A 12,393-nucleotide genomic window follows, 5' to 3' on the forward strand; every position below is an offset into this window, starting at 1 on the left:
GGGAGCCGCCGCGTCCCCCCCGTTTTTCCCGGGCGGGGGCTCCCCCCGGGCCGGCCTTTGTTCGCTGGGCGCGGGGGGGGGACCCGCAGCCCTGACATCACCGGCGGCCTATGAGCACCGGGATTCCGCCGCTGCTGCCGGTGATTTATTTACCCGAATAGAACCGGGGCGGGGATGGAACCGGCGTCACCGCGGGGGGAGCTGGCACCGCCCGCCGCCCCTTTCCCGGCAGGAACCGGACATTTCCCGCCCGTTCCCAACCTCCGGGCTGGGCTTGGCGGGGTCGCACCGCGCCCCGGTGCTTCCCGGTACCGGAGCTCCTCGGTTTCTCCCGGTGCCGGAGTTCCCCGGTAACAGCGGGACCCGAGCTCCCTCCGGTGCCACAGCCCGGTGCCCCATTGCCACCCGGAGACGGAGCCAGCTGCCCCCGGTGCCCCCCGGTGCCGGAGCCGGTTCTCCGCGGAGCCCCCCGGTGCCGCTGCCCGCTCTCCCCCGGTTCCCCCGGTGTTCTCCCGGTGTTCCCCCGGTTCACCGCGCAGCCCGCGCTCTCCGGGGCGGGGTTTGGGTCACGTTCGTGCCCCGGAGGTCGGATTTTGGGGAGGCCGTGACGGAGGCGGGGTCGGCTGAGCCCAGCCCAGCCCGGCCCGGCCCAGCCCAGCCCGGCCCGGCGCGGACGGGGACGGGAACGGGGACGGCGGCGGGTCCGGGGGCTCGGGGCGCTCTCCGGGATGGGAGGACACGGGGACAACTACTACGGCAAACACGGTAACGGGGCCGGGGGCTCGGAGGCGCCTTTGGGGCTTCAGAAGCGCGGCCGGGGCTCGGGGGGGTCTTTGGGGGCTCGCCCGGGGTCGGGGGGCTCCGTCCGGGGTTCCCGGAGGGTCGGGGGCACCGCCCGCTGCGGGCTGGGGGCATTTTTGGGGGTCCAGCGCGGTTTGGGGGGCGGCTGTGGGGGGTTCGTGCGGGTTTGGCGCGGAAGGAGTCAAACGGCCGCGGGGAAAGGCGGAAAACAAACCCGAAATGGGCGGAAAACGGGGCAGGAAAAGGCGAAGAAAAGCGAAAGCAAAAACGGCCGCGCCCCGCACGGAGGGGGGGCCGCGGTTTTGGGGGGCTGGGGAGGGGGCTCTCGGTTCTGGGGAGGGGTCTGAGGGGGCGGCGGGGTTGGGGCCGCCCTCCCTGGCGGCCACAGAACCGGCCCGACGGCCGCGGTCGGAGCCGGCGCCGGGACAAACCGGCTCCGGCGGTTCTGGGGCGTCACCGCGGCGCCGGCGGGCCCGGGGGTGTCCCGGGATCGGTTCTGGTTCTGATCCCCCCCCCAAAATTCCCCCCTAAACCCCCGGCCCCCCTGCCCTGGGCCGCTCCCACGCTGGCTCCGTTCCCACCCTAAAAATAAAGCGGAGCAGCGGCGGCGGCGCGGCGCCGGGGAGGGGGCGGCGGGGCCGGGGGACCCCCGGTGACCCCTCCCGGGCCGGTCCCGCCGCCCCCAGCCCCGCTCTTCGGTGCTTACCTGGAATTTGGCGTTCCCGTGGGATTTCGGGTCCCCGGGCCGCCGCTTGGGGACATTTTTTGGGCCGAGCCACCTGTGGGAATGAGGGAGGGAATGTTTTCCGAGGGAGTCGGTGTTTCCCAGCTCGGGAATGGGATCCGCAGATGTTTTCCCGATTCCGCTGGTCCCGAGGGGGTTTTTTTGGGAAGCGTTTGGCTGGGGGGTGAGGAGGATGAGGAGTGCCTTCCTCCCGCGGCAGCCGTTCCTCACTGCCGTTCCTCTTGCTGCCCACAGGAACGCCACAGAAGTATGACCCGACTTTCAAAGGTCCCATCTATGACAGGTGAGCAGAGCTGCACAGTGTCCCCAGGTCCAGGGTCCCCAAATCCAAGTCCCCAAATCCAGGGTCCCCAAGCTCAGGGTCCCCAGACCCAATGTCCCCAAATCCAGGGTCCCCAGCCTTGCTGTCCCCACTGGCAGGGGCTGCAGTCCAGGGTCCCCAAGTCCAGTGTCCCCTGACCCAATGTCCCCAAATCCAGGGTCCCCAAACCCGGGGTCCCCAGATCCAGTGTCCCCATACTCAGGGTCCCCAGACCCAGAGTCCCCAAGTCCAGGGTCCCCAGACCTGGGGTCCCCAAGCCTAGGGTCCCCAGACCCAGAGTCCCCAGACCCAGTGTCCCCAGCCTTGCTGTCCCCACTGGCAGGGGCTGCAGTCCAGGGTCCCCAAGCCCAGTGTCCCCACCTCTGTGTCCCCAGACTCAGGGTCCCCAAGCCCAGGGTCCCCAGACCTGGGGTCCCCAAGCCCAGTGTCCCCAGATCCAGAGATCCCAACTCAGGGTCCCCAAATCCAGAGTCCCCAGACCCGGGGTCCCCAAGCCCAGGGTCCCCTGACCCAATGTCCCCAAGCCCAGGGTCCCCAGATCCAGTGTCCCCATACTCAGGGTCCCCAAGCCCAGTGTCCCCAAGCCCAGTGTCCCCAAATCCAGGGTCCCCAGACTCAGGGTCCCCAAGCCCAGTGTCCCCACCCCTGTGTCCCCCCTGCAGGGGCTGCACTGACATCATCTGCTGCGTCCTGCTGGTGGTGGCCATCGTGGGCTACGTGGTGGTCGGCGTCGTGGGTACGTCCTGGGGGCTCGGGGCGGGGGTCTGGGGGCTGCAGGGGGGGTGACCACGGCCTCACCGTCCTGTTGCCCCCCAGCCTGGACCCACGGGGACCCCCGGAAGGTGATCCACCCCACGGACAGCCGCGGGCAGTTCTGCGGGCAGCAGGGGACCCCCAACGAGTGAGTGCCCGGACTGGAGAGACCCCGAATTCCTCCGGGGGAGCGTGGCGGGGGTTTCCCCAACCCGGGCGGTTTTTTTTGGTTTGTTTTGCAGGAAAAAACCTTTCCTTTTTTACTTTGACATCGTCAAGTGCGCGAGCCCGCTGGTGCTGCTGGAATTCCAGTGCCCGACCACGCAGGTACGGCCCGGCCCCCTCGGGACCCCCCGATTCCCCAGGGAATCCGGGCCTGCAGCCCCCTCCCCACGTCCCCCTCCCCTGCAGATCTGTGTCAGCAAATGCCCGGACCGGTACATGACGTACATGACGGCCTCCGGGAGCCCCGCCTCGCTGGAATACTACCGGAATTTCTGCACCCCCGAGTACAAGGGCTCGCAGAAGGTGGGCTGGGGGGTCGGTGTTCCCGTGCCCCAGGGTGATTCCTGCCCCGAGTGCTGATGGCTGGCTCGTTGTCCCCCCTCCAGGCTCCCCTCTTGGTGCTGAAGGACAAGGAGTGTCCGGCCATGCTCATTCCCAGCACCCCGCGTACGTCCGTAATTAGCGAGGAGCTCGTTAACGATTCGGGGGGGGTGTTTGGGGGTTCTGGGGGTCCCACGGGGGTTTGGGGCTCTCGTTTTCCCAGCTGAGCCTCCCCCTCTATCTCACCAGTGGCACGGAGATGCTTCCCAGCCATCCAGGCCAAGAAGGGCGTCATCATGGTGGGCAACAAGACAACCTACGAGGACGGCTGGGGGAACCAAAGGAACGTCACCGAGCTGCTGGAAGGGGCCAAGTGAGTCCCGGGCCCCTCCTTAGGAGCTGCTTTGCCCCTTGGAGGTGTCGGGTGCTTGCCAGGAATCCTGCACCAAAATCCCGCGGTGGGAAGGCAGAGGGTGGCAAAGGAGGCACGGTGCGGACGGCTGCGGGGAATTTGCTGGGCAGAATTGTTGAATTTTCGTGGTTTTGGGGTCCCCCTGGCTCCCGCTCCATCGGCGTTTCCCGTTTCCTCGCAGGAAAGCCAACGTGGTGCTGGAGACCCGGCAGCTGGCCATGAAGATCTTCGAGGATTACACGGTGTCCTGGTACTGGATCATCATGTGAGCACGGGGCAAAACTCAGGGGTTTCCGGTATTTCACAGTTCCCACCGAGCAAAGCACGAGGGGTGACATCCCTGCCGTCCGTCCCGAGGGTGCCGGGGCACGCTGGGAGGGTGGTGACACATGGTGGCCTTCCTCCCGCAGAGGCCTCGTCATCGCCATGGTGGCCAGCCTCATCTTCATCGTCCTGCTGCGCTTCCTGGCCGGGATCATGGTCTGGGTGATGATCGTGATGGTGATCCTGGTGCTGGGATACGGTGAGCAGGGGGGCTGGGAGCCTCTCCCTGCCTTTTCCCCCTTCTCCTTGCCCTCTTTCCAGTGGGATTCGCCCTGCAGAAGTTCACACATCCTTCCGGGTGTCTCTCCCCCCGGGCTGGCATCCAGCTCTGCCTCTCCCATGCAGAAAGGACAATTTCCTGCTCCTTTCCACAGGAATCTTCCACTGTTACATGGAATATGCCAAGTTAAAAGGGGAAGCGGGGTCGGATGTGTCCCTGACAGACCTGGGCTTCCAGACCGACCTCCGTGTCTACCTCCACCTGCGGCAGACGTGGCTGGCGTTCCGTAAGCGTCCGCCCTCCTCTGGAATTGGGGTGGGACCCCGCAGGGCACGGGAAGGGGGGGTCACAGCGGGGTTCTGGGCTGTTCCCATGAGAAGGAGGGACTTTGGTGGGTGCCCTGGATGTTCCCGGGAGGAGATGTTGGTGCTGTGGGGGAAGGTGAAGGTGGCCCTGACGCTGCCTTCCCCTGGCAGTGATCATCCTGTGCGTGCTGGAGCTGGTGATCGTCCTGCTGCTCATCTTCCTGCGCAAGAGGATCCTCATCGCCATCGCGCTCATCAAGGAGGCCAGCAGGTCTGGCTGTCCCTGTCCCCAGGGCCGCTGGCACCCATCGCTCCTGGGTTTAACCGGGGTTTAACTGGGGTATAACCAGGGTTTAACTGGGGTTTAACTGGGGTTTAACTGGGGTTTAACTGGGGTTTAACCATCTTCTCGCAGGGCCGTCGGTCACGTCATGTCGTCGCTGCTGTTCCCCTTGTGCACCTTCTTCTTGCTGTGCCTCTGCATCGCCTACTGGGCCAGCACTGCCGTGTATCCTTTCCTCTTCCTCACCCTCTTCCTCATCCTCTTCCTGTTCCCTGCATCCCCAGTGTCTCCCCAGGCACGGAGCAGGATCTGACGGCAGATCCACCTTAAATCTCTGAGGTTTAACCCAAAACAAACCCTGGGGTGGAAGAGCATCAGCGGGAGAGCAGAGTGGAGCCTGGTTTGGATTTAGGGTTGGCTTTGGAGAACGACCTTTCCTTAACAGTGACCCACAGCTTCCTGTCCACCTCCAACGAGGCTGTGTACAAGGTGTTCAACGAGTCCGCGTGCCCGTTCTCTGGGCAGACCTGCAAGCCCGAGGTGAGGACCTCAGGAAACTCAGAACCTGTCAGAGACGAGACCACGGGGGTGGCTCCGGGTTGACCGGCGGTGTCCCGTGTCCTCTGCAGACCTTCAACACCAGCAACGTCACCAAGCTGTGCCCCGACGCCCAGTGCCTCTTCGCCTTCTACGGCGGTGAGACCGCCTATCACAAGTACCTCATCGTGCTCCAGTTCTTCAACGTCTTCATGTTCTTCTGGCTGGCCAACTTCGTCATCGCGCTGGGCCAGGTGACGCTGGCGGGCGCCTTCGCCTCCTACTACTGGGCCTTCAAGAAGCCCGACGACATGCCGGCCTTCCCGCTCTTCTCCGCCTTTGGCCGCGCGCTCCGGTGCGTCCGTCCCCGCGAGGGCGGCCGGGAGCTCGGGGAGGTTGTGCCTTTATAACCGGCGTGGTCCATCCCTCCCTAGGTACCACACCGGCTCGCTGGCCTTCGGCTCGCTGGTGCTGGCCATCGTCCAGGTCATCAGGGTCATCCTGGAGTACCTGGACCACCGGCTGAAAGGTACCAGGGTTGGGATGGGAGTGGGGAGAGGGGCGTGGTGGGGGTGGAATGGGATGGGCTGCAAGGCCCCTTCCAACCCAAACCATTCCATGATGCTGGGAAGTGTTTCCCCAGGGCAGGAGCCAAGGGGCTCAGCCAGCTGTCCCCGGTGCCAGGGAATTAATTCTGTGCCATGCCACCCTTCACACTGGGTGCCCAGGGGGCTGTGAACAGGGAACTGTGGCAGCAAGGTCTCACCAGGGACCTTGGAGTGGCTGCTGGAAGATCTGACCCCTCTGACTGTGGTGCTGACCCCTCTCCCTGCCCTCTCCAGCTGCCGAGAACAAGTTTGCCAAGTTCCTCCTGAGCTGCCTCAAGTGCTGCTTCTGGTGCCTGGAAAAATTCATCAAGTTCCTCAACAGGAATGCCTACATCATGGTGAGAGTCGCCCAAAACCAACGCCCGCCAAGGGCTGGGGCTGCCACAGGGGCAGCTCGGAGATTTCCCTGGGAATTGTGTCTCCCAGTGCTGTGGGAATATGGAGCTTTGCAGCATTTTCAGCTTTTTAGCTGAAAAACCTTGACCTCAGCCATATCCTGTTGGCTTTGAGAAGGATCTTCTGCGGGTGGGGGTATTCAGCTCCGGGTCTCTGCGATGCCTGACCTGGCAGTGGATGAGAAAACCCTTCCAGGGTGGGATTTGCACCCTCCCCTGGGTGGTGGACTCAGTGCAGCCCCGTTTCTCTCTCCTCTGCCCGGCTTTTCCGCCCCAGATCGCCATCTACGGCACCAACTTCTGCACCTCGGCCCGGAACGCGTTCTTCCTGCTGATGAGGAACATCATCAGGTGAGATCTGGGGGAGTCACCCCACACCGTTTGCCCTACGTGCCTTGGCTGCTTCTGTGGGAGCTCGGAGTGGGGAGCAGATGCAGAGGCTCGTCCCTCTCTCGTCTCCAGGGTGGCTGTGTTAGATAAAGTCACGGATTTCCTCTTCTTCCTCGGGAAGCTCCTCATCGTGGGAAGCGTGGGTAAGTGCTGGGTTCTGGAAGCTTCTCCTCGAGTCATCCAGCTGCTGTCACCGGTTGTGCTGTCCCAAAAGCTCCACTCAAGTCACCCCTCCCGTGAAGCTGCTCCTTTCCATCCCGTTTTCCCTCTTGCCCACCCTTGTCCATCCCTTGCTTTCCCAGGAATCCTCGCCTTCTTCTTCTTCACCCAGCGGATAAAGCTGGTCCAGGACACGGCGCCGCCGCTGAATTACTACTGGGTCCCGATTCTGGTGAGCTGCCCTTCCTCTCTGGGGTGACTCCAGAAGGAGAGGACAGCGGTGCCCCACACCAGCCCCTCCCCACACCCGGTGCCTCAAGGAGCTCCTTTGTTGGAGGTGTTTTCCCGGTCGCTGGCGCAATGAGCCCTTTGTTGGTCGCTGCTGGCGCCGTGCCCGCCAGCGCTGCCCACTCTGGCCTCCATCCAGTGGTGGCTGAGGCCTTTTGTCCCCACTTGGGCTGCTCCAAACAGTCCTGCCCTGTTCACTTCTCCTCCTTCCTCTGGGGAATGTGGGATTCAGCACTTTCCTCCTCCTCCTGCTGCTGCTCCTGGCCGGGGCTCCGGGCTCTCTGCTGGCCGCGGCATCAGCGTGTGTTGTCTCTTCCAGACGGTGATCGTGGGCTCCTACCTCATTGCCCACGGGTTCTTCAGCGTCTACGGCATGTGCGTGGACACCCTCTTCCTCTGCTTCTGTGAGTATCAGCAAAAACCCCCTCTCCCAGCAGCCTCACCCCCAAAGTGGCCAGTCTGGGGCTTTGCTCCCAATCCCGAGGTCCCTCTGTGTGGTTTTCTCCTGCTTTTTCCTCTCCTGACTCCTCACCTGCGTTCTCACCTGCTCTCCCCTGCCTGCTCCAGCAGAGACCCCCAGTCTGTCCGTGGGCTCCTGCATCTCTCCCTCTGTTTTGGTGCTTTGGGCTCAGTGGAATTAACTACAGCTAACCTCGATTTCCCTTTTTTTCCTCCCTCTTTTCCTTCTTTTCCATCCCTCCTGTGTCTCTGGTCACACATTCTCCATCCTCCACCTCCGCCCTGTCTCTCCCTGGCTCCTCCACTGCTTTTCGCTCTTCCCCTTCACGGCCGCTTCTTCCCGGGGCTGGAAAAGGTGAAGATCTGGAGAGAAACGATGGATCTCCGGAGAGGCCTTACTACATGTCCCCCGAGCTCAGCGAGATCCTGCTGAAGGGGCACCTAGAACCTTCCAAAAGCGCCGATAGCCAAGGCTAGGGCCCGGCGCCGGGCGGAGGCCGCGGGACCCTCCCGGCCCCCTGACCCCAGCAGCGACTCTGTGTCCCCTGGAAGTCCTTCGAGGGTGGCGGGTGCCGACCCTCAGCGCCCGATGGTGTCCAGTCTACCTTCCTGCCCAAAAATCCGTGTTCCTGCGTCGAGAGAGCCCACCCGGAGCCGGCTGGGGCTCCCGGGAGCGCCCGGCGAGGAGCGCGGTGCCTGGAGATCATGGCGGTTTTGAGGCAGAGATCTTTGCTCCTGAGGGAGGGCTGGCGTGGCTGGCACGAGGGATCCAGCACGGAGGGCCAGGCCTTGGTGGGATGGGCCGAGTGGGTTCCGCCACCCCAGACCGGTCTCTGGGCGTTTCCTGTGCGTCTGCTTCCGCCAAGAGCAGTGAAACTTGCTTTGTCCTTTCCTCACCCCTTTCCTTGCAATTTTCTCACCTTTTTCCTCCCCCTGTCTCTATGCAAACCACAACATTTGGAAGGATTCCGGGCGAGGTTGCAGAGCTTTGGCTTCACACCCAGTTTGTCCCTGTCCCCTGTCCCGGCCATCGCAGGAGCCGTCACCGGTGGCCATTGGGACTTGGTGGCCGCTGGGACTTGGAGGGTTTCACTCCAGGCATGGGGTGGGTCGGGATTTCTCCTCCAGAAAGCCCAGAAATGATCAAGATTTAAAAAAAACAGCTCTTGTGGCTCAGCCTCAGCCACAGCTCCCCGCCAGACAAAGCCCTGGTGTTGATGCTCCCATTTCCATCCCAGAAGGATCCAAATCCTTCTCAAAACACCCCCTGGGCTTTGTGAGCCCGGAGCTTTGTGGCTTTGTTTGGTTTTGGGGTGTTGTTTTTCCCTGGCTGGGATTTTCCAGCCTCGTCGGCGCGTTGGGAATGAGGGGAATCGCTTTGCATTGGCTCCAGAGCTGCTGGGGAGAGCCAAGGGGTCCCTCCTGCCCTCGGCTCTGTTCAACTTTCCCCCCCTCGAGAAACAAAACACCCAAATTTCCTCTTTCTTCTCAACCCCTGCGGGCCATTCCCATATTTGCTGTGTGAGAGAAAGAAGAAATAAAACCCCATTCCACGATGAGTCCCAGAGACTTTGGGAATCACCGTCAGAGGATCCCAGGAGCCTCCATCACACCAACCCCACACCTGCCCCCGCCGCGGGGCCGGGGGTTTCTCTTTGCAGTGGAAGACCTGGAGCGCAACGACGGCTCGGCGGAGAAGCCCTACTTCATGTCCCAGGACCTGAGGAAGCTGCTCAAGAAGACCAACAAAGGCCAGCCCGACGCGTAGCGCCGCCTGTCCCGCGTGGAATTCGCCTCCGTGGACCTTGGGCCACCCCTGGCAGTGTGGGTGGATGGGTAAAATGCAGATTTTTGATGACTCGGCCTTAAATCCTGGCGCTGGTAACGATGACGAGCTTGTCGCCGCTAACGAGACGCAGGGCGCTGTGCCAGTGCCACTCCTGGGGCAAAATCCCCATTTCCAGGGGATGGGCGGCTCCAGAGTGAGTTTAATTGTGTTTGATCCTGTTTTGGTCCTGGTAAACCCTTCTGGGGTCAGCCCGGGGGGGATGCACAGGGATCTGGTGAGGCGGGAACGAGCCGGGAGGTTCAGGCAGCTCCTCGTGGGGTGTTCTCCTTGTGGCCCCCCTAAATGTTGAATTATGGTTGTGCATTCCTGCCCGGAGAGCTGGGGCGGGCTGGAATCACTTCCCATCCCTCGCCGCCCTTCATCGACACCCCAGGGCCCTGTTCTGGGCCCTAATTAATGAATTCTTTTAGGAGTCAGCTAATTAGTGCTTTTGTAGCCACTGCAAGGGGTGAAGGTGGAGGGGAACGAGGGGGCCGTGAGCAGAATTTGGGGCTTGAGGCTCTGTCCAGTTCTTGCACCTCGTGAGCAGCTGCAGCTTCCACAGATTCCTCCCCAAAATGAGCATCTGGCCCCCCAAAGTTGTCAGTTTAGGGCAAACCCTTCCCAAACGCTTCACCTGCCTAAGGGGTTTTGGGGCACCCCCCCAGGGGGAAGGAGGGGGGGTGTGGATGGACCTGGGGGGGTTTTGGGTTCAATCCAGGTGATTTTAGTAAAGCCAGTGGTTATCAACACCAGCCTCCTGCCAGGAAGGGGAAAAAGGGAAATTTTTTTTTGTGTGGAAAGGGGTCAATTAGCTGTAAAATGTAACTAACTGAAACCTAAAATGTAATAAAATTAACCCTCAGACCCCCTGCAGCCACACGAGCAGAGCCGCCACCAGCAATTGGCCTTTTTTGGGGGGCTCGTTTGTTAAAAAAAAAGACTTAAAGAAAAGCTCTGAGGCTTTGGGGGACAATTCCCAGCTCCCAGAGGCTGGGGGGGTCCCAGCTTCCCCCTTCCCAGTGCTCACCTGGCTCCAGGAATCGCTGCTGAGGGATCCCTTGGGCTTCTTTTGATCCCAATTCCCCTGCCACCTTTAGGTTTTGTATCGTCCAGGGGACGTTTCTGTGGAATTATCCAATCCTTTGGGGGCTTTTGTATATTTTGCTTTTCCAGGATGTTTTCGGTTATGTTTATTTGGAGCTTTTCCAGTGAATTTTTTGGGGGGCACGTTTTGGTTTCTCTGACGCCGCCGGGCAGAGCTTCCCTATCTCCAATCTCTCTGATTTTTCTTTTGAAAATTCCCTAAATTTTCCCTTTTTCCCCTCGTTTTTTAGTGCAGCTGATCAGTGGACAGAGGAGTGGAAGGGAAAGCTGAAGCTGAAAAAATGAAGGAAAATGTAAAACTAGAAAGGTGAAGGGAAAGACAGAAAAATGAAGGGAAAGGTGAAAACAAAGCTAAAAAAGTAACAGTAAAGCTCAGCAGAAAAGATCAAATGAAGCTAAAAAGAGGCAAATATTGGGAATAATTCAGGGAATAATCACCAGACCTTGCTCCACTTACAGCCATTCCAGCACGTGTCCTGCAGCTCCTGATGCTCATTCTGGATTCATTCAGTTTTTTCCCTCCCTGTGCAGGTTTCAGGGTAGATTTGGTTTTATTTCTGCTCAGAATGTTCGTGTTGGGGGCGAATTCTCTCTCACTCCTCGATTTTCAGCTGTTTTCCTCCCAAATCCCGACCCTTTGGGTGTGGGAGCTGAGGAGTGGCAGGAACTGGGTTTATTTGTTTAAAAAGGCAAAACCCAGCAGGAATTTGGAAGGCTGGAAGGAAAAGTGGTGAGAGAAGAGAAGAAATTTGGGAGAATGTGTGTTCCTGGGGAAGCCGGGCTGGCTCGGCTGCCTCCCAGCAGCACAGGATTTAGGGAGAATTAAGGATTTTTATTCCCAATAAACCCAAGTGGCTTTTTAGAGGTGATGGGAGCAGTGAGGGAAATATTCCTGTAAATTAGGTTTGTTTTTTTTTTTTGAAAACTCAGAGCGAGGGCAGCTGTCCGGGGGAATTTGGTGTCCGGAAAAGCTTCACTCCAAGACTGGGTTCTTGTTTCTAGGCAAAGCTCCGTGTCCAAGGCATTAAACGATGGAATTTAGGAATAATGACTCTTCCTCCCCTCCCCGTCTAGAAATGTGGTTTCTGTCCCTACAAACCTGATTGTTCAGGCCAAGAAAACAACCCCAAATCCCCAGCAGTGCTCGACCCGCGGGGCTGATGTTTTACTGCTCGTTTTTCTGGTGTTTCTGAGGCATGGAGGGTGCTGTGACACTCCGGAGTCTCTGCGCGGTTCCGTCAGCGTCGCGACCAACAATAAAATAAAAAGTGCCTGTTTGGACCTCGTTCTGTTGTGTGACATCACAGGGCTCTAATGTCACCAATTCTGTCAGGTTTCACCCCAAAAAGGCCGTTTGGGCATTGGTTCAGCTGATTTCAAAGTGGGGGGGTCACTGGTTTTGGGGAGTTTTGGCTGAATCGGAGGAATTTTCCAACAATCCCTGAGCCACAGGGTCTCCAAGAGGGGATTTTAAAGAGCAAAATGCTCCTTCAGACACCTATTTAATGTTGTTCCCCTGGTCATCAAAAGCAGAAGGTGTTCTTGTGGTCAAATGCCTCCAAAAAGGCATCTTTGAGGTTGTTCCCCTGAAAAATTCAATGGTTTTGAGGTCAAGTCACTGAAAAATCTACATTTTTGAGGTCATACCCCTTCAGAAAAGGTGGTTTTGAGGCCAAACCCCCTCCAAATAAGGTGGTTTTGAGGCCAAACCCCCTCCAAAGAAGGTGATTTTGAGGTCAACCCCTTCCAAATAAGGTGATTTTGAGGTTGCTGCCCTCGTAAAAAGGCGATTTTGACATCAGACCCCTCCAGAAAAAGGCACTTTGAGGTCAAACCTTTTCAGTCCTTGTCAGAGAAGGATGTTCCCGGTGGAACCCTGGCTGGGCTCGGGTGTTTCGGGGGCTCGTGAGG

The 12,393-nt window shown here is 59.9% G+C and overlaps 2 protein-coding genes across 3 annotated transcripts in view; both read left to right on the plus strand.

Annotated features, from left to right (window-relative positions):
- The window catches only part of SMARCA4 (SWI/SNF related, matrix associated, actin dependent regulator of chromatin, subfamily a, member 4), a 17,763-nt gene extending 17,155 nt beyond the window's left edge, over positions 1 to 608 (plus strand). Inside the window, exon 11 of the mRNA XM_050984788.1 lies at positions 387 to 608. Coding sequence (XP_050840745.1) covers positions 387 to 608 — 222 coding nt within the window. The remainder of the gene's footprint in view (positions 1 to 386) is intronic.
- Positions 609 to 630: 22 nt separating this feature from the next.
- Positions 631 to 11,763, plus strand: SLC44A2 (solute carrier family 44 member 2). 2 transcript variants are annotated; one of them, XM_050983975.1, is made up of 22 exons: positions 631 to 765; positions 1,781 to 1,829; positions 2,531 to 2,604; positions 2,685 to 2,769; positions 2,864 to 2,948; positions 3,033 to 3,149; positions 3,233 to 3,293; positions 3,417 to 3,540; positions 3,761 to 3,844; positions 3,990 to 4,102; positions 4,278 to 4,409; positions 4,600 to 4,699; positions 4,844 to 4,936; positions 5,167 to 5,251; positions 5,341 to 5,603; positions 5,683 to 5,777; positions 6,091 to 6,194; positions 6,529 to 6,602; positions 6,714 to 6,784; positions 6,944 to 7,032; positions 7,408 to 7,492; positions 9,209 to 11,763. In XM_050983975.1, the coding sequence occupies exons 1-22, from the start codon at positions 729 to 731 to the stop codon at positions 9,313 to 9,315; spliced, it is 2,127 nt and encodes a 708-aa protein (XP_050839932.1). In that variant the 5' UTR covers positions 631 to 728; the 3' UTR covers positions 9,316 to 11,763. The 2 variants fall into 2 exon arrangements, with proteins under 2 accessions (XP_050839932.1, XP_050839931.1); XM_050983974.1 differs by lacking the exon at positions 9,209 to 11,763 and adding an exon at positions 7,903 to 8,439.
- The last annotated feature ends 630 nt before the right edge of the window (positions 11,764 to 12,393 follow it).

The sequence above is a fragment of the Serinus canaria genome, chromosome 25, assembly GCF_022539315.1.
Source record: "Serinus canaria isolate serCan28SL12 chromosome 25, serCan2020, whole genome shotgun sequence".
NCBI lineage: Eukaryota > Metazoa > Chordata > Aves > Passeriformes > Fringillidae > Serinus > Serinus canaria.